Source organism: Mustela lutreola, chromosome 9 (genome assembly GCF_030435805.1).
Source record: "Mustela lutreola isolate mMusLut2 chromosome 9, mMusLut2.pri, whole genome shotgun sequence".
NCBI lineage: Eukaryota > Metazoa > Chordata > Mammalia > Carnivora > Mustelidae > Mustela > Mustela lutreola.
This window is the reverse complement of record NC_081298.1, coordinates 43,056,439-43,080,819: the sequence shown is the minus strand read 5'-3', so window position 1 is coordinate 43,080,819 and position 24,381 is coordinate 43,056,439. Positions and strand designations below refer to the sequence as shown.

Sequence of the window (24,381 nt, the reverse complement as noted above, 5' to 3'; positions counted from 1 at the left end):
TCTTGGAGCCGGAGGGGACGGAAGGGATGGAGGGCTCGGAGGACTGAAGTCGGAACGTGTGTTCACCAGCCCCTACCCCACCCCAACACACCCGCTTCAGCAAAGGCCAGGGTGTTTTCATGCCTCTCTCTGCTGCCCTGTCTCGAACTCTAGTACTAGTGGTCGCAATTTTGGTGGGTGAAACTGCCTGGAAGACTTCTCTGAAGGCTGAGGCACTAAGACTACAAGGCACCACTTCCTAGTGCCCCCTCCGTTTCCCTGCATCTGCCCCTGGTTCAGATGATTGTACATCTGCTTCTCTGCTCCCTGCCTCTGATTTTTAAAACATCAATATGTAATATTTGATATGTACGAAAGCTGTATGTAACATATGTAAATTATGAAGTATAATGTAATGAATCCTGAGGCTCCATCACCAAACTAGAATCTGCAACATTAACAATACCTTCGAAGCCACATGTATGTCCCCCCCCCATCCCATTTCCCTACCATCCTGAAATCTTTTTCATTTCCCCTCTTAAAAGTGAACCTATTTTTGCAACTATGCCCGTGTGCTTTGAACAATATATTTAATTTGGCTTCTTTATGAGCTTTATGAAAATGGTGACCAGCGGTGGTTGTCTTGTGCATCTTGATTTTTTTTTTTTTTAACCTCTTCCATAACCAGGCAATAGGACTGCTTCCTGGATTGTCATCCTCCTGAGCTCTAGAGTACGTTCCTATAATAAAGTTCCAGGGCTGTGGCTGAAAACCAAGGCCAGAGTTACAAACCAAAAAGATCAGGGCTGAAGCTGTCCAAGAGGGTGGGATCTCCAACTTTCTCTTCCGTGTTTCTGTACCACGTTTTACCTAATCCCTGGGACACAGTCTGTTTGACTACAGTCAGTTTGTCTAGAATGCATTAATTCATGTTACCTCTATAGTATCTGTTTACAGCAATAAGCAAAGATATATAAATGTGCATATAGGTCTCTGTATATAGCGACCTACAGAGCTACCTACATATAGAAATACAGACAGATGGAGTTTATCACTGGAGGGATTGTGTGTTCATATGTAATCCTGTAGCACTTAACTCACTTTATTTCATAATATAAGCAAATATTTATTGAATTGATAAAGATCATATCAGGTATCTCATTTCTTAATAGCAAATTATTAGTTGTAATTAAGATCTTTATTATAGCTTTTTTTCCCCCTATCATAGATACCTGGTTTCCAGTGTTTGGCTAAAAACATGCCTGACCCAAGTAAGTTTTAAACATGTTTTTAAATAGCCTCATCTTGTTGGGTTTTGATCTTACCATTTTCCTGGTAGAGAACAAAAGTATCATACCAGAGAAGCCAAAGGGAGTATATGCCTAAGAATAAATGATGGCAAGTAGTTTAGGGAAAAGGGTGTAAACCAAAAGATATTCTAGAAAATTCTAGCAAGGATCAAGAAAACACCTGGGCTTGGTAAAATTTGATTTTCAACTTTGCAGGTCACTCGATTTTCCCTTCTAGAGGTCAACAGATATTTTTAGGCAAAATTTATGGGTGTTTCATGTGAGACAGAGATATGATAAAACTTTACAGCACCTATAGGAGATTGGAATATTTCAAAATGTAATATTGCCACTTTCGTTCTGACTGTGTCTATGACCTGTGTCAGGAAATTTTTCTTGGGAAAAAAGAAGATATATGTGTGTGTATGAATTTGAGAATGTGGTATAGAGTTTTTTTTTTCTTAAGTTTGAAAGTTCACATTAAAGCTTCAGAGTTACATTTTTATTTCCTCAGCATTTTCTTATGAGAACATGGTGAAAAATAAAAGCAAAATCAGATAGATAGATGGATAGATAGATAGACCAAAAATGTGGATTTGAGTCTTTAAAACAGCAACACAGCAACAACAGCCAGTACATCATTGGCTCTATTAAAACAGCCCCATCTCGGGGCACCTGGGTGGCTCAGTGGGTTAAGCCGCTGCCTTCGGCTCAGGTCATGATCTCAGGGTCCTGGGATCGAGTCCCGCATTGGGCTCCCTGCTGAGCGGGGAGCCTGCTTCCTCCTCTCTCTCTCTCTGCCTGCCTCTCTGCCTACTTGTGATCTCTCTCTGTCAAATAAATAAATAAAATCTTTACCAAAAAAAAAAAAAAAAAAAAAAAAAAAAACAGCCCCATCTCCCATTTGGTCCTGCAGTTCTTAAATTGAGAAGTGCTGAGTAGTCATTGATTAGAAAAGTGGGACAGCATTAGACTCTAAGACTGTCCTATCAAATGACACACTCTTTCTTTACCCTGAACCTTAGTTACAGCTCGAGAGAGCATCTGGCTGCCCTTCATGGAGGCGGAGCTGCACTGTGATGAGAAGACCATCATCATAGGACACAGTTCTGGGGCCATTGCAGCCATGAGGTGCGATCCTTGCTGCATTCTCCCCCGATGTGGGCTCCAGCTGGTTTGCAGACCTCATTGCAGTTCCTTGAACATGCCAAGTGTGCATCTGCCTTAGGCCTGTGTTTACCATTGTTTTACATGGAATACTCTGTTCCTAGCTACTTGTATGGCTTTCTCTTTAAATCTCTAATGTCTCTTTCCACTAAGGCTTTCTTTAGTCACTTCAGATGAAACAGCAACTTCACCTCGCTGGCTCCTATCCCCTTTATATCTTGGTATCCCCCTTTTTATCTATAGCACTTTTCACCACCTGATGTCCTGTTTATTTGTCTGTCTCCAGCCAATAGAAATGTGAGCTCTGTGAGGGTGGGATTTTGTTCACTCTGACACTGAAACCAGACACCTAGAAGAGTGTCTGGAATATGGTAGGTGCTCAGTAAATATTTGTTGGAGGGTGGAGACTATTATCTCCCTGCCCCCCACCCCCAACAAGTCCTTAGGATTCATGGTGCTTCCCTGATGCTCTTAGTTAGAATATCAGGTCTCTCTCCCTTTAAGCTTATAAGGCCTAGAGGATAGGACTTACTGGCTGAGTAAGCATAGGGTTGAGTTTCTTCTATATTTGCTAGGAATATAGTTTTTCTGTAGCCCCTTGGCCCAAACAGTTGCTCAGGGTGTCCTATGAATTGCTTGTCAGAGAACCTTGCCAGATTCCATAATTTTTCTGCCACACCATTCAAAACTCTGAGATACTGCTTCCCAATGTGGGGCTACAGAATTTCTGTATAGTCCTAATGTTTATAAACTGCTAGGGGTTGTCTGGAAAATGAAGAAATCCCTTTATGCTGAAATCTGTACCAACTCAAGGCCACTGAATTTTTCTCAGGCCTGGCCCAAAGGCCTCTGGAAACAATGACCACTCCACATCTTTCCCTAGCCTAGTCTCTGCTGAGTGAGCAGAACCTTCTGCAAATAGCTGAGTGTCCGTTTGCCAGGCACTATACTAGACACTAGGGTCACAAAGATCAAGGAGATTCACACCTGCCCTTAAGGAGCTGAAGTTTTATTGGAGAAGATAGATATAATATGACACAAACAATTACTACAATGCAATGTAGTGTGTGGCAAAAGAAATACATTTCCATCATGGTACAGAATTTCTTAAAATATGGTTCACAGATCACTGGTGTTTGTCATCTGGGTTGGAGAAGGTGTCATGCCTTAAAATGTAGATTCCTGAGCCTTGTATCAAGCCTCTGCATCAGACGCTCTGGGCTGAATCTACAGGTTGACCGACAAAGCAATGCTGATGCACACTGAAGGCAGGTTAACAGGCACATCAAAGAGAATGATTACACTTATGTTTTTTTTGGAAAGGATTACCAAAGAGGTTTGGACTACCTTGAAAGAGTAGAAACTCACCAAGTGGCCAAGGGTAAGCCATTAACACCGGGCTTGTAGTTCTGCAGTTTCCTTCCTATTTTTCATGTTAAACTCAACAAGTGATAGCACCTGCTTTCTGTAAGCTGAATCAAATGAGTTTTCAGGTTTGGTTTGGTTTTGTCTTACTTTTTGGCAGTCAGATTTAACACTAAGTTAGCTGACATCATTTCTCTTTCTTCAGGTATGCAGAAACACACCGAGTATATGCTATTGTGTTAGTGTCTGCATACACCTCCGACTTGGGGGATGAAAATGAGCGGGCCAGTGGTAAGTTTGAAGGCAGAAACCAATACAGAAAAGCCCTTCCTCTAGTCACAAGGATGCTTGTTCAGTTTATTTATTTATTTATTTATTTTTAAAAAGATTTTATTTATTTATTTGACAGAGAGAAATCACAAGTAGGCAGAGAGGCAGGCAGAGAGAGAGGGGTGAAGCAAGCTCCCTGCTGAGCAGACAGCCCAATGTGAGACTCGATCTCAGGACCCTGAGATCATAACCTGAGCCAAAGGCAGCGGCTTAACCACTGAGCCACCCAGGCGCCCTGCTTGTTCAGTTTAAACAGTACTGGCTTTTGGATAGGCTAAAAAAACCTCTAGTAGCATTTGAGAAACATTTACTGCCCTTCTTTAGATGCAAATCGGGCCCTCTGAGAGGTGATAGACCACTTCCTAATACATTGAACCCTGATTTTATCTGAGCCATGTACTCCCCCCTTCCCAAGTGACTATGGTATGGAGCTCTACAGATTTGAAAACAAGGACTTCTCACTGGCACATAGGCACTGAATCTTTGTGTCTCTACTATGGTCTTTGCTAGATATTTTACAGTGGCTACAATGGAAATTATCCATGGGTGGTAATGGGTTATATATGTATGTTTTTTTTTCCCCATAGGATACTTCAACCGTCCCTGGCAGTGGGAGAAAATCAAAGCCAACTGCCCTCACATTGTACAGTTTGGCTCCACTGATGATCCTTTCCTTCCCTGGATGGAACAACAGGAAGTGGCTGATAGGCTGGAAGCCAAATTGTACAAATTCACTGACCGTGGCCACTTTCAGAATGTGGAGTTTCATGAACTGATTATTGTGGTAAAGTCTATGCTGAAAGTACCAGCATAGACAGGATGGTTTCTGCTATTTTGCATTCCAGTATACGGACAGAGCAATTATCAGGTTATTATATTACCAGGTTATTAATAGATAAAAATCATCTGTGACCAGATGATTAGTGGACACATAAATCAAATTAAGTTCTAAAAAAAACACAAGTTCAACGTTCAAAGTAAGTTAGAAACAGCATTTCCATTTTCCATAGGATCTGTATCTCACAAACTGCTATGAACTGAAGCAGTGTTTTCCCCATTTGATTTGGGACATAAGGACAGTTTGTCTACCTTTATCTGTCCAAAGTGAATAAGCAGAAGTGGAATCCAGGTTTCCTGATTCTCAGTTCAGATTAAAACGAACTACTGTGTATGTTGTAGGAGTGGTACTCCTCTTTGGAATGAACCTTTTGTTATTTTGGGAGAAAAGAAAACCTGACTAAAGATCCAGAGTGCTGGCTTAGAACTCAAACCACTAGCTATTTTGGGCTGGCCCAGGACATTAAACGCAGACCAGGGCCTCCCATCTTTATGACACCCTGTCCCAGTCCTTCATGCTGAGAAAGAATGATCCATCCATAACTAAGAGTCGGGTCTGCCAGGTCAGACAGTGACCATAAGCCCAACCTGGACATACACATGAGCACAGCCAATCAGATCTGTGCTAGACTAGAGTGGTGGTGATTAGGGCAACATGGGGAACTCATGCCTTATCTAAATTGTTGCCATGTGGGAAGGGGAAGGGTATTGCCAATTTTCTGATTTTTCAAGGAAAAAACTCAATGCAGTGGTTTTTAAATTTAGGGACTATATATATGTTTGTATACACAGTTCATATGTATATGAGTTACATTCAGTACATGTACATCTGGATGATGTAATTTGGCAGTGACAGCATAAATAAAAAACTTAGAAACACTGCAAGACACACAAAGTCCAAGTCACCCATTTGTGACCTCTGCCATTAGGACTGACTTAGCTAGGTGCTTTAAATGATTCTTTGTGAAGCATAAGAAATGACCATAATGTCAAAAGATACAATCATGGGAATAGCTTAGATTTTGTTACAAAATCTTAACTATTTTTTAAAAGAATCTTTCCATACCTCAAATTTTGTTCTGTAAAGAATTCTACCTTTTAACTTCCATGGTCCTTTGGCTCTCATTTAAGCGTTATTCCATGATTTTCTTTTTTTTTCCTGATCATATTCCCTCAAAAAAATGCTTTTTATTTCCCAACATTTTTTGGCTATTATGATCCCTAAGTATTGCCTCAAACAACTTCCAGTGACCCCATACTTGAATTTGCAGAACCTGATGTTTGCTGCAAAGACGTGAATTCCCTGTTTATGTCTAAAGGAGATTCAAAGCCATCATTTTAACCTGAAAAGTTTTGGTTTCTAAATGTGATCAAAGAAAAAAAGACTCATCATTTAATAGCAGTTATCTTTGGGGAATGGGAATTTTAGATATGGTGTGGTGGGAATCTCCTTTTTATTTACCTGGGTATTTGAGTTTATTATAGCAAACATGTATTACTTTTATAATTAAAAAAATTAAGAATTAAAACAACTCATTTGACGTGTTAGTGAAAAGCAAATTCAATAAATCAATTGAATAATAATTTTCTTAAAGAGGTTGTTTAGCAATAATTTGATCAAGCCTATAACCAAAATATGATTCTATTTGGATTATTAGTCATTGCTTTACTTACTCTCAGCCTTGTTTTCTGAAGTCCTTTGTCAAAAAAATTACAAACTGGGGCACCTGGGTGGCTCAATGGATTAAAGCCTCTGCCTTCGGCTCGGGTTGTGATCCCAGGGTCCTGGGATCAAGCCCGGCATCAGGCTCTCTGCTCAGCGGGGAGCCTGCTTCCTCCTCTCTCTCTGCCTGCCTCTCTGCCCACTTGTGATCTCTGTCAAATAAATAAATAAAATCTTTTAAAAAAAGAGAAGCCATAAAAAAAATTACAAACTTATACAAATAAGTTAATAATATTATGTTGTCCTTCTCTTCCACAGAAAGGCAACAAATCTATAAAATTGAGAAATAAGTAATTGTGATATTCTTCATTCCTATAATTAATCTAGACCTAGTTGTGTTATCCAGTATGGTAGCCAATAACCACAGGGAGCTAAAAGATTAAAAATTCAGTTCTTCATTCTTATTTGAAATTCATACATTTCAAGTTTTTAACGGCCATAGGTGACTAGTGGCTGCTTTGTTGAATAGTAGATATGGAATACTGTCATTCTTACAAAAAGTTTGTGGGGCAGCGGTAGTTTAGGACATGTATTTTTATTCTTCCTACCCATCATGTAATAATAATGGTTCAAAGTAAAAGTCACTCAACTTGAAACTGTTGGACTCATTTACTCAGTTGATCGCCATAAAATTCATGGCTGCATAAAATTTACTCTTCACCAAATTAAGCTCAGAGGAGTTTTATAGAAAAATCTCACATAAACTATCCACTTAAACTACTGAATCATGGGTCTCTCATGATTGATTCCCAATGGATCATTATTAAGCAGAGTTGAGGGGCCCTAATAGACTCCAGGGAATATCTATACTTAGGTGACCAAAATATCTTATACTAAATGGAAATCAACTGTTAAGGATTAGGACTTCACTCACAATTTGATTTTCTCGTGTCAGGAATCAATAGCTCCATAATTTGTTTTAGTCACAGTTTACTTCTGATGGGTAAATATCCACTTAATTATGTATTAAAGGCACAGTATTTTTGTCCCTTTTCTCCTTCAGCTGCTATTTAGAATGAAAAACATGCTGTGGGAAAAGCATTTATGTTGCAGTCTCTGATTATAAGCTTTAAAATCTTTGGCTGTCAAGACACAATGCAAAGTCTGTATTTAATACATGAACTGCTTCCTTCTCCCCACCTGTAACTCTCCCCCAGGTTCAGTTTTCTCATGAAATAAGACTAGTACTTTAATGACAGGCCAGGTCCCAAGGACAGATAATGTTACTATTCCAGCACTCTCTGTGGGTGTTGTAGTTTCAGCTCCCAGATTCTTCTCTATCTTCTATATATCCAATACCTGAAATGATGTTTGTTTCAAAGTCCTAGTGTTATTGATTATATTTCTATACAGCTGGCCACAGTCTCCACCTTAGTTGGTTAATGAGCTGAATTTTATTTTATTGATCCCATATATCTCAAAATAACCCTTCTGATGTTTACCACTTGGAGTATATCCAAACTGGTGTTTGAACTCAGGCCTCAGTAGTAGCTGGCTTTGAGTTCCTTTCCTTTGGTCCCATGCTTTTGGCCTGGACACAGAAATCATTAAGTAGAGCTACAAAGTGAAAATACAACAGCTGAGATCCTAAAATGCTAACTTCGGTGCAACAATACACCAAATAACACAGGCTTGAAAGTACTATTAGAACTGAGAAAAATTATAATGGCCTTCTGCTTAGCTTAGACCAATTACACCATGACTTTTAAGACTGTAAAGAAAAAAAATCTAAAATAAGACAAGAAAAGTCGAGTGGTACCCCGCTCACAATAAAGTGTGAATGGAGGGCAATGCATTATAGGGCAATTCTAGCAAATAAGGCAGCTGAGCCACAGAGTGAAACTTGGAAGACTCTGACAAAGAAGGATCAGTGAAGACATTCTCTTTAGGACTAGAATAATCATATTTATGCACTGAAGCCATCTCCGGCAACAGTCATTTGCATTTGAGGTAAGAACAAAGGCATAACACTCAAAGAATATTTCTTATGTAAAAAGGAATGAATAGTGTGTGGAAAGGGATGTTCCACACTCTCCCCCATTCATGCCTCTAAGTGCTATTCCTGCCTCACCGCGTTTGATTCCTTCCCAATGAAACCACTGAGAAAAGAGAAAACAAATGGCAATAGTGAACCAGATAAAATTTTCCAATGAAGACCTTCATAAATAACTTTAAAATGGACATTTTTAAACTTTAGTCATTATTGTAGTATATGGCAAATATGGATTTGTTGGCTTCTTTTTCCATGAACCATCAAAAGTCTTGAAAGCTTCAGAAGGTGGTCTTCTGGAAGTTCAAAGTATTATATTTATTGAAGAACGAATTTCACTACTAACCTTACCTGTTTCATATTCTGTTGGCTACTCTACCAATATAAATTTAGTCTTCATAGATTAAAAAAATACTTTTGCATAGCAGCATGTCTGTCCATTATTGTGAAGTATGCTTTCAAGGGAATTTGATGTTCCATCGTGAGTTAAATTATCTGCTCCCAAAGTAACTTCATTTGCAAAATGTCAGTAAAGTTCCTATTCTCTGTTAAAATTCGAGCCACTCTGTCATATAAATACAGTTAGATGGTGAAATCTCACCACCTTCATGGCAGTCATCAAAAACCTTCAAAAAAGATAAAAGTTTACAATCAAATGAGAGTTTTAAAATTATTACATTTTAAGTCTTAAATGTCACCTCTAACTAAAATTTCTGTTAAAAATATCCAAGATCCAACCATTTTTTTAAAGCAGTATTAAAAATAAAATTTTCAGGGCACCTGCATGGCTCAGTTGGCTAAGTGTCTGCCTTTGGCTCAAGTCATGATCCCAGGGTCCTGGGATCAAGCTCCATGTCAGGTTCCCTGCTCAGCAGGGAGTCTGCTTCTCCCTCTCTCCACTGCTTGTTCTCTCTCTTCCCCTCTCTCAAATAAAAAAAATAAAATCTTAAAAAAAATGCATTTCAAAATAAAAGTTTCAAAGAGACTAGGGCTATGTTTAAGAACATGCTGTAATAGGACCTGCTGTGTGATTATAAAGTTAGTGAATATGAGGCCTTTCACTGGAGCACTAAGATGATCTGCTCATCTGCCAACTGGGCCAAAGGCTATCAGCAGGTAACTGGAAAGCAGATCTATATATATGTTTCACTAACCAAATGTTTCATGTTAGCTATATTCGTTTTTGTGAAGAATTCCCAATATGCTCGCTGTTTTTTCTGGGACTTAAAACCAGCATACAAAGAACTTAGGTATATAGACAAGGGGTGGTTTAATGAAATAAAACTGACATCAGCAGCCCCAGAATATAAATGCCCTGAGGGCAGAAGGAGTGCCTGCAGCACGCAGCCAGCATGCACATACCATATGGGACCAAATGAATGGAGAGTAATGGGGGATGCTGCAGGGGAAAGAACATGTCTGGGTTCCCATCCTGGGTGTTACTTCAAAGCTGTAGCTCCTATACCTTCGTTATCTTCATGTTTATGCAGAACTAATACCACTAGCTCCAAGGGACAGAACTAGGATTAAATGAGACCATGAAAATCTTCAAGAATATGCCTGGACTGTGGTGGGTTCTCAGCAAATCTCGTTTTCCTCCCTACTTTGATTAAATGATCAGCCCTCATTATGAATTGTCCATTTCAGGGCCAAGGGCAGAAAACACAAATTTCGGGGGTGCCTGGGCAGCTCAGTGGGTTAAAGCCTCTGCCTTCAGCTTGAGTCATGATCCCAGGGTCCTGGGATAGAGCCCCAAATTGGGCTCTCTGCTCTGCGGGGAGCTTGCTTCCTCCTCTCTCTCTGCCTGCTTGTGATCTCTGTCTGTCAAATAAATAAATAAAATCCTTAAAAAAAAAAAAAAAACACAAATTTCTCCAACTTGGTTATTCTAAAAATAGAATGTAAAGCAATGACTTGTTCATCAAGGGCCCATCATCAAGGTTACATGGAGGTTTGGGCTGCTGTTGGTCAACCCTGACAGAAAGCTGGGGTGTGCTTGCTGCTAAGTTAGGTGGGATCTGCACCTGCTGGCAGTCAGGTATGGTGTGAAGCCGCTTTAACTCACCGGGCAGAGTCCACACGGTGCCCGGACCAAACCCGTGGGTGGGATGATTGGATTGACTGCTCTGTACAGTTTCATGTGTCCGTCTACACTGCCAACTGTGCCTTCTTTTGCAGCAATGATAGTCATCTCCACTTTCCCATCATAAATGAGTGTATTTAAGATCGTTTCAATGTCCTCCATGGACAACTCTACCTGAAAAGGAAATGCATTAGGAAGAACACAAAAAGCACAAGACATCCTTTTGGAGAGTCTTTAAACAGTAAAAGGTCCACAATGCCTTGGTGAAATGGGGAAGCATTATGCTGGTGAGTCATTAAAAGCATGGGTTGAACAGCCGAGGTTAGCACAAACCACTGAAATGCTAGGGACAGAACTCCTAACTCATGTCGAATTTGACACACTCTTATTTTTCCACCCTCTTCAGTAAAATTTAGAAGTCTTCTAAAGTAACAGTTTTGGGCCAAGAATATGATGGGAGATTTACAAAATGGTTGAACAGAAAGTTACTTTAGACATCAAACAGTCCAAATTCCTTCTTTTTTATAAATGAGAGATCTGGGGTCCAGAAAATGAAAATGACTTGTCCAAATGGTCACTTCAGTTTCTTCTCCAATTATGAAAAGCACCCGGCACTGTATCTTTACGTACAGGTGTTCAAAAGCATATGCTGACAACACCACTCACGTCTTACAAGGGGAACACGATACCAATTAAATGACAACTGATGGGATGGCTGATGTTTGGTTTCTACATTGAAAGGTCCCTTGTCAACAGACTGTTGCATTTTGGTAGTACAATGCATTGCCAGGCCTCTACTCTGCTGCTTGTATTGCAAGCTGAGTACATACAGAGCCCACAGTGCCTCATGGCATGATAGTCATCTTAGTCTAAATGACGTAGGACAGTGCTTTCTCAAAGTGGGTTCTGCAGAATGTTCACCCTGAAAAAAGGGTCTGGGTCAAATATGTTTAGAATACCTTGTAAACTATATCCCTATGATGAAGAGTAAGATGAGGGGGGCGCCTGGGTGGCTCAGTGGATTAAAGCCTCTGTCTTCAGCTCAGGTCATGATCGCAGGGTCCTGGGATTGAGCCCTGCATCGGGCTCTCTGCTCAGCGGGAGGCCTGCTTCTTCCTCCTCTCTCTCTGCCTGCCTCTCTGCCTACTTGTGATCTCTCTCTGTCAAATAAATAAAATCTTAAAGAAAAAAAAAAAAAGTAAGATGAGGTATGCTTGGGTGGCTCAGTTGGTTAAGCTGCTGCCTTTGGCTCAGGTCATGATCCTGGGGTCCTGGGATTGAGTCCTGAATTGGGCTCCTTGCTCGGCAGGGAGCCTGCTTCTCTCTCTTCCTCTGCCTGTCACTCTGCCTGCTTGTGTGTTCTCTTTCTCTTTCTCTGACAAATAAATAAATAAAATCTTAAAAAAAAGAAAAAATTGAAACATAAGATAAAAAAAACTGTGCTCTCACCTTACTGATCCCCAGTTCACAGATGTACTTCCACACTTCATGTGATGAGGCAAATGAACTATTTCTTTGTATCATTGGATTCTGTTTGCTTTCTCGTGCTGTTTCTGCCTACAAGGGTAGAACCATAAATCTCAGCAAGAACACTAGTATTTTATGAATACAGTTACTTAGTGTGATATCAACAGCAGAACATATTAAGAAAAAATTACCAATTTGAATATTTTCAAGTCCTATAAAATATGATATTCAAGATTGTTCATTCATTCTTTATGAAGCAACTTTAAAAAAAAGACCTGCAGTGATGTTTCCTGAATTACGGCTCACCTTGGTTTGTAGGAATTTAAAACACTGTTGGTTAAGCACCTCTACAAATTCTGATTCAAAATCCTGATCACTGTACCAGGCTCCACCAGTCACAGACCGGTCCGGTTGTAGATTATAGAGCATGTATACTTTCTTTTTTGAGGCCTAGGGAAAAAGTGTACAGCAGATGTGGTTATAAGATAACCAAGTCTTCCAGGGGTACCTGATTAAGCATCTGACTCTTGGTCTCAGCTCAAGTCATGATCTCAGGGTCATGAGATCGAGCCCCTGGCTTATGCCCATGCACTCTTTATAAATCAATCAATCAATCTTGGTTGGGGGGAGGAGATAATCAAGTCTTCCAAAACTGAGATTAAAAAACACCCTTGGGGTGCCTAGTGGCTCAGTTGGTTAAGCGCCTGCTTTCGGATCAGGTTTTGATATTGGGGTGCTGGGATCAAGCCCTGCATGGGGATCCCTGCTCCATGGGGAGCCTGCCTCTCTTCCTCCTTCTGCTGCTCCCCCTGTCAAATACATAAATAAGACCTTTAAAAAATAAAATAAAATAATTTTAAAAGCCCTCAACACTTTTTTTTTTTTTTTTGGAGCCAGGGGTGAGAGAGGGAGAGAGACTTAAGCTTCCACACCCAGCACAGAACTGACCCCGAGATCATGAACTGAGCTAAGATCAAGAATTGAATGCTTGGGGCGCCTGGGTGGCTCAGTGGGTTGAGCCTCTGCCTTCGGCTCAGGTCGTGATCCCAGGGTCCTGGGATCAAGCCCCGCATCGGGTTCTCTGCTGAGCAGGGAGCCTGCTACCCCTGCTTCCCTTCCTCTCTCTCTGCCTGCCTCTCTGCCTGCTTGTGATCTCTGTCTGTCGAATAAATAAATAAAATCTTTAAAAAAAAAAAAAAAAAAGAATTGAATGCTTACCTGACTGACCACCTAGGCACCCTTCAGAAATTTATATTTTAAGCAGTTTCAGATTTATACAATTATTGTAAAGATGGTACATTTACTTTGTGCTCAGTTTCCCCCTTAACATCTTACATTAGTAGGGTGCATTTATTACAATTAATGAACAAATATTGATGCATTATTATTAACTGAAGTCCATACTTTTTTGAGGTTTCCTTAGTTTTTGCCTAATATCCTTTTTCTGGCCCAAGAACGTATTCAGGATACGACATTACATTTAATTGTCATGTTTCCTTGGCAGATTCCCAGACTTTCCTTGCTTTTGATAACTTGCCAGTTCTGAGAATTACTGGTCAGGTGTTCTGTAGGACATCTGTTGACTGGGATTTTTTTTTTTTAAGATTTTATTTATTTATTTGTTAGAGAGAGAGCACAGGCAGACAGAGTGGTAGGCAGAAGCAGAGGGAGAAGCAGGCTCCCTGCCGAGCAAGAAGCCCGATGTGGGACTCAATCCCAGAATGCTGGGATCGTGACCTGAGCCAAAGGCAGCTGCTCAACCAACTGAGCCACCCAGGCGTCCCTGTTGACTGGGATTTGTCTGATGTTTTCCTCACGACAAGATCAGGAGAAGGACCGCGGAGGAAAAGTGCCCTTCTCATCACATCCTGTCAAGGGCACTCAAACTTCAAGTTATGACTGATCACCACCAATAGGACTTCTCAGTGTTGAGGTTAACCTTGATCATGTGGCTTGTTTCTCCACTGTAAACTGATTTTTTTTCACCTAGCCTTTCCATGTGTGGAAGGAAATCATTAAGCACAGCTCACACTTAAGGAGTGGGAGTTACTTTCTACTTGAGAGTGGAATGTCCACTTTAGATTACTTGGACTTCTTCTGCACAGAAGGCTTGTCTATTCTGCATCTACTGATGGGAGATCTGTTATTCATTTACTTATTTGAGAGGGGGAGAGACAGCAAGTACAAGTGGCGGGGAGGGAGTGGGATAGTCAGACTCTGCACTGAGCCTGGAGTCCATTGTGGGGCTTAACCTCACAACCTTCAGATATCAACCCGAGCCAAAATCAAGAGTCGGACGCTTAACTGGCTGAGCCACCCAGGCGACCTGATCTGTCACTTATTTATTTAAACATTTATATCTGTATGGACTCATAAATTTTTTTTATAATTTGGGTTATAATCTAATATTACTTTAGTTTGAAATCTTGAGAACATGATGTAAATAAAAGAAGCCCGACACAAAAGACAACACAGTGTATGGTTCTGTTTATTAAAAATAAAGATGGAGGGGCGCCTGGGTGGCTCAGTGGGTTAAGCCTCTGAGCCTTTGGCTCAGGTCATGGTCTCAGGGTCCTGGGATCGAGCTCCACATTGGGCTCTCTGCTCAGCAAGGAGCCTGCTTCCCCCTCTCTCTCTGCCTGCCTCTGCAAACTTGTGATCTCTGTGTCAAATAAATAAAATCTTTAAAAATAAATAAATAAAGATAGAGAAGAAAGATTGGTAAAGTGAAGCTGGGCGATCGGTACATGGGGACTTACATTATTTTCTCTACTTTTGTATATATTTGAAATCATCCATTAAAAAGGCTGAAGGGAGGGCGCCTGGGTGGCTCGGTGGGTTAAGCCGCTGCCTTTGGCTCAGGTCATGATCTCAGGGTCCTGGGATCGAGTCCCGCATCAGGCTCCCTGCTCAGCGGGGAGCTTGCTTCCTTTCCTCCCTCTCTGCCAGCCTCTGTCTACTTGTGATCTCTGTCTGTCAAATAAATAAATAAAATCTTAAAAAAAAAAAAAAAAGGCTGAAGGAAGGTAATGTTCTAAATTAGGGACTGGGGAGCGCCTGGGTGGCACAGTGGGTTAAGCGTCTGGCTACTGATTTTGGCTCAGGTCATGATCTCAGGGTTGTGAGATCGAGCCCCGTGGCAGGCTCCATGCTCAGCTCCAAGGCTGCTGGAGATTCTCTCTCTCCTTACCCTATTCCCCTCCCTGTGATTGTGCACACGCACTCTCTCTAATAATAAATAAAATCTTTACAGTAAATAAATAAGGGAGTAAGTTAAAAATAAAATCTCGGATGAACATCAAATTCTTTTTTTAAATTATTTTTAAGAGTTTTTATTTATTTACTTGACAGAGAGATCACAAGTAGGCAGAGAGGCAGGCAGAGAAAGAGAGGAGGAAGCAGGCTCCCCACGAAGCAGAGAGGCTGATGTGGAGCTCTATCCCAGGACCCTGGGATCATGACCTGAGCCGAAGGCAGAGGCCTTAACCCACTGAGCCACCCAGGCGCCCCTAACATCAAATTCTTATTTGCTGAAATCCTCATTCAATCAAACTTAAGAGGAATCTCAGCTTTTCTGTTGCTGGGTCAGTGAGGTCAGCAGCTGGTGTCCCTGTGGAGTAGAAACCCCTGCAAGAGATCATGGGAGGGGAGCGTGGTGGTGTGGGAGAGGAGGAGAAATGCCATGTCCTGGAACAGACCCTCTACCAGGACAGAGATCTTCCTCTGCCTTGTTCACTAACGTAGCCCAAGCACGCATAACAGTGCCTGGCACAGAGCAAACATATAATAGGTATTTGTTGAGTGAGTGATCTAATAGCTAAATTGAACTAAATTATCTTACATGCTGAAAATCCAGGAAAAATGTTTATGATTCCAAAAATTCCTTACTGAAGTGTATAGTAGTTTTAGTTTTTCGAGTTGGTGAGACATAAAGAATTAATTAGGTGGTGATAAATCTAAGCAACATCTCCAAACCAATCCAGTATGAGCTAAATTTTTAAAAATCTTTTTGACTGGTAGTTTTAAATCATAGCATAGCTTGAAGAACAGTAAGATCTTGAAACATATTCAGAGCAAAACATATACAATGCACACTTCGGGGAAGGAAAGAGAAAACTACTCACTGCCACAGACTTAACAGCTTTGATAAGCTTTTTACTTTCCAAATTCTTTAGAATTTTGTTGATTTCTGTTAATGGCAAGTTACTTTTGTACCGGATATCTCTGCTCCATATTCCTGTAAGAAAGTAAAGTAAAATGAGTTCAACACCACAGAATTTGTGTTTATAGTCCTATTGCTTACGTCACAGGACAAAACTAGCAAAATACGTATATATGTATACATTCCTAGGGTATAGCTATTGGGAAAACAGAGGTAAGAATCTCAGATAACAACAAAAGTATGCAAAGCGATAAGTTATGTGCTCTATCTTCTAACCAGAAAGTTCTTGGGACTCCTAGTGTGACACCTTTTTAAAAACGTGTGAAAAAGATACTTTTCAATGGAAGAAAAATCTTAAATGTTACTGCATTAACATACATTGTCTCTTCCATCCCCTTCCACAACTTTAGTTTTCTATTATTTTTACTTTAGATTGTATTTAGATTATAACTTAAGTTTGAGCCAACGCCATTGCCACTGTCAATGGAGAGCAAAAAAACTCATGCATCTGTGTGCATGTATACCCATTATTTATATCCTATATTTAGGAGATGAAAAAATGGAAGACTGCAGTTCTTATAGCCACTGAAAGCCCTGTGCAAGAAGCTAGGATTTCTGTTTCAAAGAAGGGTTGTATGTGGAATTTTTTATTAAATATATTACCTATCTTCTTTCCAGCACAGAGGCATAATGAGATAGGAAGAATTAAACAAAGCAAAACAAAACAAAACTATAGAGAAGGGGGCGGTGCCTGGGTAGCTTAGTCTGTTAAGTGTCTGCCTTTGGCTCAGGCTATGGTCCTGGGGTTCTGGGATCCAGCCCCACATGGGGCTCCCTGCTCAGTGGGGAGTCTGCTTCTCCCTCTCCCCAGTCTCCCCGCTTGTTCTCTCTCCCTCATTCAAGTAAATAAAGACTTAAAAAAAAAGAGAGAAAATGGCTTTTGTCATGTCTATTTTTAAAATATTAAATTCCTAATAATATAAGAATGATATGATTTCAAATTATATCATTGCTGATACATTGTTGAAACTAGTATCAGGGACTCAAATGATCCTAATTGTAGTAATAGCTATTAGGTATAGTTCTTTAAGAAGGATAGAGAAAACGGAACAGTTGCTGAGGGATCTCTATCAAGACACTGCCACAGTGCACTGGACATCCCTCTGGTTTTGCAAAAACCAGAGAAAGAGATGGTATTATCCACAATTTACAGGTAAGATGAAGATGAAGAAATGAAGGCCTCCAAAGTTTAGAAGTGAGAATTGAAACACAAACCAAAACAAAACCCTTAAGTTTTAACTGGTTTATTTTCTACTGACAGTACATTCCCATGGTTCAGAATTTATAACTTTCTTTCCATCCTGGCCCACAGTCACCTAGCTCCTGCCTCCCTACTAATAGGAATGGCATCACACCTGCGTGTCCTTCAAACATGCATGTTACATATTTCTTTTTTTTTTTTTTTAAGATTTTATTTATTTATTTGACAGACAGAGATCACAAGTAGGCAGAGAGAGAGGCAGGCAGAGAGAGAGAGGAGGAAGCAAGCTCCCTGCTGAGCAGAGAGTCCGACACGGGCCTCGATCCCAGGACTCTGGGATCACGACCTGAGCCGAAGGCAGAGGCTTTAACCCACTGAGCCATCCAGGAGCCCCGCATGTTACATATTTCTATTTCCTCTTCTTTTAACATACATGGCAGCATTCTCTATATGTCGATCTGCACCCTGGCAAGCCAGAGCTTGGTCCCTATTTCTGGTCCTAAAGACAATGTTTTTTTCTGTTTCTTCCTTCACATGCTTACCTTTATTTCCTGCATCTTCTATGATTTGATATACTAGTTTTTCTTGGTTATCTGATCCTTTCATTTTACTGCAGGGGAATAAAGTAGAATTAAAAAGGCAAAGAGATACAGGATAATCTAATAATCTACATGACTATTTTAATGAATTAGCAGACAAGGTCATCACATTGACTTATTTACCAAAATAAGGGCTTACCTTAAAAAGAATGAGACAGGGCTGTATGTACCAGAATGAAAAGATGTCCAAGATATAGTAAGTGAAAAAAACAAGTTGCAAAACAGTATGGATAGCATGATCCCATTTTTGTTTAAAAAAAAAAAAAGAAAAGAAAAGAAAAAAAAGAAAAGAGATTATATATATAGTATATAAATATATAATCATTTCTATATATTTATATATATTCCTAGAAAAAAGGACATATACCAAATTATTAAGAGCAGTTATTTCTGAGAAATGGAACTCATGATAAGAGGCAGGGATGGTATGCAGGACAAGTTTTCATTATGCAATTCTATATTGACATTTCTCCCCCAAATACATATTTACATTTGTAATAATAGACATTTCTTAAAATAAAAAAATTGGGGCTTACCCAGCATTCTGAGAATCCTTTATTCTATACAGTAGTCCCGTATTGCTCCTTAAGAGATCCAACTGACCCTAAAGTTTGGTGTTTTTTTTTTTTTTTAATAGAAAATAACAATGAATTATTCTGGAGATATTTCAAATCAATCATAAATGTTAATGTATTCTTTAAAATTATACACAAACCAAAATATCCTATCCAGCACAGTTATTTGTTAGTTCCTCACTTGAGACTGAAGTTTTTGCCTACATATCACATTTAATATATTTTTGAAAACTTAGCTCTTTAGTTCATCACTTTCCAAAATATAAATACCTAACAGTTTCCTATATGCTATATTCTGGCTTGGTTATATGACCAATGCATAATGAATTCTGAAAAGCAGCTCTAGAATAATAAATAAAAATCCATACTCAAATTCAAATAAATTCACTAAGTATAAACATAAAAACGAAAATATAATTTATATAAACAAAAAGTCCAAATAAAGACTAACATGCATAAATATTCTATAACATGATGACTGAATAAAATCTGCAATGTTAACAGTGACATGTACTGATTTGTGTGATTTCTACTGTATTATATGACAGGCAGAAAGGTCAAGTAATGAATAAAAGATGCAATGGTTTCAGTTTTATTTGAAAAACCAAGGAGTGCCTGGGTGGCTGTTGTTAAGCTTTTGCCTTCGGCTCAGGTCATGATCCCAGGGTCTTGGGTTTGAGCTCTGCATCGCATGCTCCTTGCTCCCCCTCTCCCTCTCCCACTCCCCCTATTTGTGTTCCCTCTCTTACTGTGTCCCTCTCTCAAATAAATAAAATCTTTGAAAAACAAAAACAAATCAAAAGGAAAGCAAAGCCTGTCTGATGTGCTTTTGAAATTACTTGGGTCTTTGGGCCTGAGCTCAGAAGCACTCAGGTGGTTGTACCACTGGGCTTCTGGCAGTGTGGGGAATCCATGACTGAGAGGCCCCATTCCTGTGAGTTAAGACTGGGATGGCACATGACTTGCAAACAGGTTTATATATGGATGAACAGTAATAACTTCCTCCCTGGACCCCACTAAGCAAAACTGAACCACAAAGTTCCATCTGAAGGTAGTTTATTATTTATTTATAAAAATATTTTATTTATTTATTTGACAGACATCACAAGTAGGCAGAGAGGCAGAGAGAAAGGAGGAAGCAGGCTCCCCATGGAGCAGAGAGCCCAATGTGGGGCTTTATCCCAGGACCCTTGGATCATGACCTGAGCCGAAGGCAGAGGCTTTAACCCACTAAGCCACCCAGGCGCCCCTATTATTTATTTTTTTAAAAGATTTTGTTTATTTGACAGAGCGAGCACAAGGAGGCAGAGTTGCAGGGAGAGGAAGAAGCAGACTCCCTGCTGAGCAGAGAGCCCAATGTGAGGCTCAATTTCAGGACCCTGGGATCATGATCTGAGCCAAAAGCATACACTTAAGTGACTGAGCCACCAGTGCCCTTGGAGGTTAATTCAGCCTATGAATGTTTGCTGAATGCCCGTACTATGATATATATATTTGGGGAGACCAACATGAATTCTTTTTTTTTTTTTTTTTTTTTAAAGATTTTATTTATTTATTTGACAGAGAGAAATCACAAGTAGGCAGAGAGGCAGGCAGAGAGAGAGAGAGAGGAGGAAGCAGGCTCCCTGCTGAGCAGAGAGCCCGATGCGGGACTCGATCCCAGGACCCTGAGATCATGACCTGAGCCGAAGGCAGCGGCTTAACCCACTGAGCCACCCAGGCGCCCCACCAACATGAATTCTAAAAGAGAATCACACAGCTGATTTCAACTATCTGGTCAGCATTAACATAAAGGTAAGTAAAGGGTGGGAGGGGCACTCAGAGGTAGCAGCTTTGGCCCAAACTGGGGAGTTCAGGAAGACTTTCTGGGAAATAGGAAGCAGAGCTGAGTCTTGAAGGATAATGAGGAGTTGGGCTGTGAAGAAAGGGAACCTGAGGCATGAGGTGGCAGGGAACCAAAAACAATCTGTTCCTCTGAAACCTAACTTTTGAGGCAGAATGGGGGCAGATGGGGCAGGTGAGGAAGGTAGTGGCTTAGTCTGGTAAAGCCAGGAGTTTGGACTTGAATCTCTAGTGTTGAGAGGATTCTGCGACTTGGCCAGATCTGTGTTTGAGATGATCAGGCAGGCTTCTCTAAGGCAGATGAAGCCAGAAGAGCCGGTTAGAATACAGCATAATAGTCCAGGAAAAAGCCAAGACCTGAACACATGCAGGAGTAGTAGGAATGGAAACGAGGGGGCAAATCTGAGAGCTCTTTAAGAGCTACAATCAGCAACACTTTGTGATTCACTAATACTTATTCCCTTAAAATTCATCATAGTTCCACCATCGTTTATATCCTCTAGACAACAGGACTGGCAGTAGATGGGGCTGCAGAGGTGGAGAAAGAGAGGGGGAGGTGTAGATGATTTTCAGACAGAAAGCAAAAGGCTGAAAGAGTAGTCGCGGGACAAAAGCAGTTTCCATTGGCACTACCTCCAGCATCCCTTCCACTATCCCTCCTGGAGCCAAGTCCTTCACCGAGGTGAACTGATTAGAAATCACCAACAGTGCTAATATAGAGGTCAGCAATCTGGCCCACTGCTTGTCTTTATAAATAAAGTTCTTCTGGAATGCAGCATGCTCATTGGTTTATGTATGCATGGGTCCATGGCTACTTTCTTGCAGAGTTGAATACTTGTGACAGAAACCACATGGCCTGCAAAGCCTAAATACATACTATCTGGCACTTTACAGAAAGTCAAGTTCTCCAGCCATTGAGCTAGAGGGTTGAAGGGAGTAGTTTAACAGAAATTTCACGGGTCCTCAAATTTCTATGAGGTCTTAGTGTGGAAATCTTTTTTTTTTTTTTTAAAGATTTTGTTTATTTATTTGACAAACAGAGATCACAAGTAGGCAGAGAGGCAGGCAGAAAGAGAGGAGGAAACAGGCTCCCTGCTGAGCAGAGAGCCTGATGCGGGACTTGATACCAGGATTCTGGGATCATGACCTGAGCCCAAGGCAGAGGCTTTAACCCACTGAGCCACCCAGGTGCCCCAGTGTGGAAATCTTTTAACCAATTTCTACTACGACCAAATTGAAATGCTTTCACAATAGGGGAACTTTGATGTAGGGGAAATGGAAGGACAAATATAGACTTTGAGGATGGGGTCCCACAAGGTGGGTGTTTCTGACAGTGGAGGAGAATGACATTAAGGCCCCAGGACAAGAGAAGAGGTAAAAGCAGGTAGAAGGGCTTCATTGAAAGACCACATTGTAGTGTTACTTGACTTATTCCTGCCTCCTGAAATGTTCAGAGTGAAACTGTGGAGAATCGAACCCTAATGAACTGGCTCGGTGATAGTTGGCAAAGGACACATTTCATAGGAAATGGCCCAACACTGGCAGCAGGAAGCAAACAGAAGGTGAGAGCAGACTAGTCCCGTGTGCCCTGTGTACATGATGACAATTAGGTTAACAAATACAATGGTTAAAACAAAATACGTTTATTTCATTCATTTTTAATATATTTATTTATTTCAGAAAGAGAGAGAGAGAGAGCGAGCACTTGGGGGAGCAGGGAAGAGGGAGAGGGACAGAGAAAATCTCAGGAAGACTCTTCACTGAGCACACAGCCCACATGGGTCTTGATCCCACAACCCAGAGATCATGACCTGAGGGAAAACCAACAGTTTGATGCTTAACTGATTGCACCACACAGGTGCCCCTCATTCATCTTGTAAAATGATGTGTAATTATTCCTTCTTTCCTCAGTTCAGGCAGTCTGAGCTGTTTTTTGGCCTGGAATCTTAAGACACTTTCGAATGGTTTCACAACTACACACATGGAAATAATGACAATCACAGCACATAAATGATTATATGAACTAGTTGAATTTGCCTTACCATGGACAGGAGTCTATTGATGGCCACGGCCCGCTGCTGGGCTTCTATATGAGGCATTTCATTCTGAATTACTTGGTCTGTGATTCCATGGGGAAACTGGTGACATAATTCTATAATCCTAGGAACAAAGGAAATAATATTATTCATGTTTTTACCTGTTTCAAGGGGGTGGGAATACAAGCAGAACAGTTTGAAATTGTGTCTTTACTCATATTTGGCAGATAATCTATTTTGTTTGTTTGTTTGGTTTTTTAGTGTGGTGGTGGGGGTAAAGAGGGAAGGGTGGAGGGAGAGGGAGAGAATCATGCTTGGCTCCATCTCACAACCCTGAGATCATGATCCGAGCTGAAATCAAGAGTTGGATGCTTAACTTACTGAGATACCCAGTAAAGTGCCCCACGCTAAAAATCAGGTAATCTGGGTTTCTACGATGGTTCTGAATCAAAGTATGCTAGAAAGTGAGCAAGATAAAGTACATATTTACATTATACTATTATTTAAGGAGGAGTGTTTCTTTTCCTCACTAATACAAACTTAAAATTAGAACAAAAGTCAAATGAAAACACAGAAAAAAATTAAAGCTGAAGCTTCAATGTTCTCAGATGGAACAAGTACAACAAAATTAACATTCAGTGTGTTGGGCAGCCATAAGTCTGCAAGGAGGAGTCAAATCAGACACCTCTGGTAGGAAGGCAAAATTTGTTAGGACAAGTCACATAACTGGGGCTTGCTTTTGGAATTATCTCTACCAAACAAAATAAGTCCAAATATCCACCTTGTCATAGGATCATCATATGTGTTTTCATAAGTTTGAGAAAGCTAAGGTCTTTTAAAAGTATGATAACCTAAAAATAGCAGTGCACGAAGAGCGAATTTAAAATTAGGAGAGGCTTCAGGTGACCTAAAAATCTTAAGTACTGCACGGAACCACTTGGCTTAATGTTTCTTCAAAAGCACAAACTGCACCTTAACTTCGCCCAAATGTTCTGTCGTGGGAGTTCCCTTAGCTACAAGAGCGATCCTGGATCAAAACATGTAGCTACAAGCACTACGGAAAAAACGCCGTGTCCTCTCTGGGCATAGATCACCTTAATGCAGGAAGGAAGCACATCATCACAACTTTCCAAACAGTACCCAGACAAGGGGAGATAAAATTACAAAGTGTCAAACTCGCTCGGAACTTCTTAAGAAGTCTGCATTCCAGGCATAGGAGAGGGGCTCCAAATCCCCAGTCCCCTTCCTGCGCGTGCCGGTATCTACCGAGGATCCCGGGATTAGGGGTCCGGCTGCCCAAACGACCGGTCGCCAGCGGAGAGGCTCCAGAGCCGGGAAGCGAGACACACTCACAGGTTTTACCTGTTTTCTATTTCGACCGGATCCGCGTCGGGCGGCTGCACCTTCACTTTCACGTCAGCCATGACTCCCCAGTTCTCGGCCCCTCGGTGGGAGAAGCTCGGGGTCGCCACACAGCCAGTCGGGAAACCGAGGAACCGGGCAATAAGGGGAAAACCGTGCCGGGCTTGGGCAAGGGGCCTTTTTTGTCGTGTCGCAGCCGGTCCTTACTTGTTCTGTCGGCTTGAGGTGGCCAAGGCGCGCCTGACCCGCCTCACCTGCCCGCGCCGCTGCATCTTGTTTTTCTGAATGTTAATACCTGTCAGACGAACGAGCCT

The 24,381-nt window shown here is 40.9% G+C and overlaps 2 protein-coding genes across 5 annotated transcripts in view; one reads left to right on the top strand and one right to left on the bottom strand.

The window, feature by feature from the left end:
• RBBP9 (RB binding protein 9, serine hydrolase) overlaps positions 1–6,551 on the top strand; it is a 15,774-nt gene extending 9,223 nt beyond the window's left edge. Inside the window, exons 3-6 of the mRNA XM_059134145.1 lie at positions 1,208–1,250; positions 2,294–2,399; positions 4,006–4,091; positions 4,718–6,551. Coding sequence (XP_058990128.1) covers positions 1,208–1,250; positions 2,294–2,399; positions 4,006–4,091; positions 4,718–4,944 — 462 coding nt within the window. The 3' untranslated portion in view covers positions 4,945–6,551. The remainder of the gene's footprint in view (positions 1–1,207; positions 1,251–2,293; positions 2,400–4,005; positions 4,092–4,717) is intronic.
• Positions 3,429–24,381, bottom strand: POLR3F (RNA polymerase III subunit F). 4 transcript variants are annotated; one of them, XM_059134140.1, is made up of 10 exons: positions 24,068–24,381; positions 22,712–22,829; positions 18,789–18,856; positions 18,392–18,412; positions 18,196–18,263; positions 16,355–16,467; positions 12,537–12,680; positions 12,213–12,320; positions 10,746–10,937; positions 3,429–9,306 (listed from the first exon to the last, which is right to left on the bottom strand). In XM_059134140.1, exons 1-10 carry the CDS (start codon positions 24,127–24,129, stop codon positions 9,229–9,231), a joined length of 972 nt encoding a protein of 323 aa, XP_058990123.1. In that variant the 5' UTR covers positions 24,130–24,381; the 3' UTR covers positions 3,429–9,228. The 4 variants fall into 4 exon arrangements, with proteins under 4 accessions (XP_058990123.1, XP_058990127.1, XP_058990124.1 ...); XM_059134144.1 differs by lacking the exon at positions 10,746–10,937; XM_059134141.1 differs by lacking the exon at positions 18,392–18,412.

Excerpts from the sequence above, each read along its gene's own strand:
- POLR3F (XM_059134140.1), bottom strand. The coding sequence starts at position 24,129 with ATGGCTGACGTGAAAGTGAAGGTGCAGCCGCCCGACGCGGATCCGGTC. Across the intron at positions 22,830-24,067 it reads CCGGTCGAAATAGAAAACAG|GATTATAGAATTATGTCACC; the intron begins GTAAAACCTGTG and ends CTTTGTTCCTAG. Across the intron at positions 16,468-18,195 it reads AGAAGATGCAGGAAATAAAG|GAATATGGAGCAGAGATATC; the intron begins GTAAGCATGTGA and ends ACTTTCTTACAG.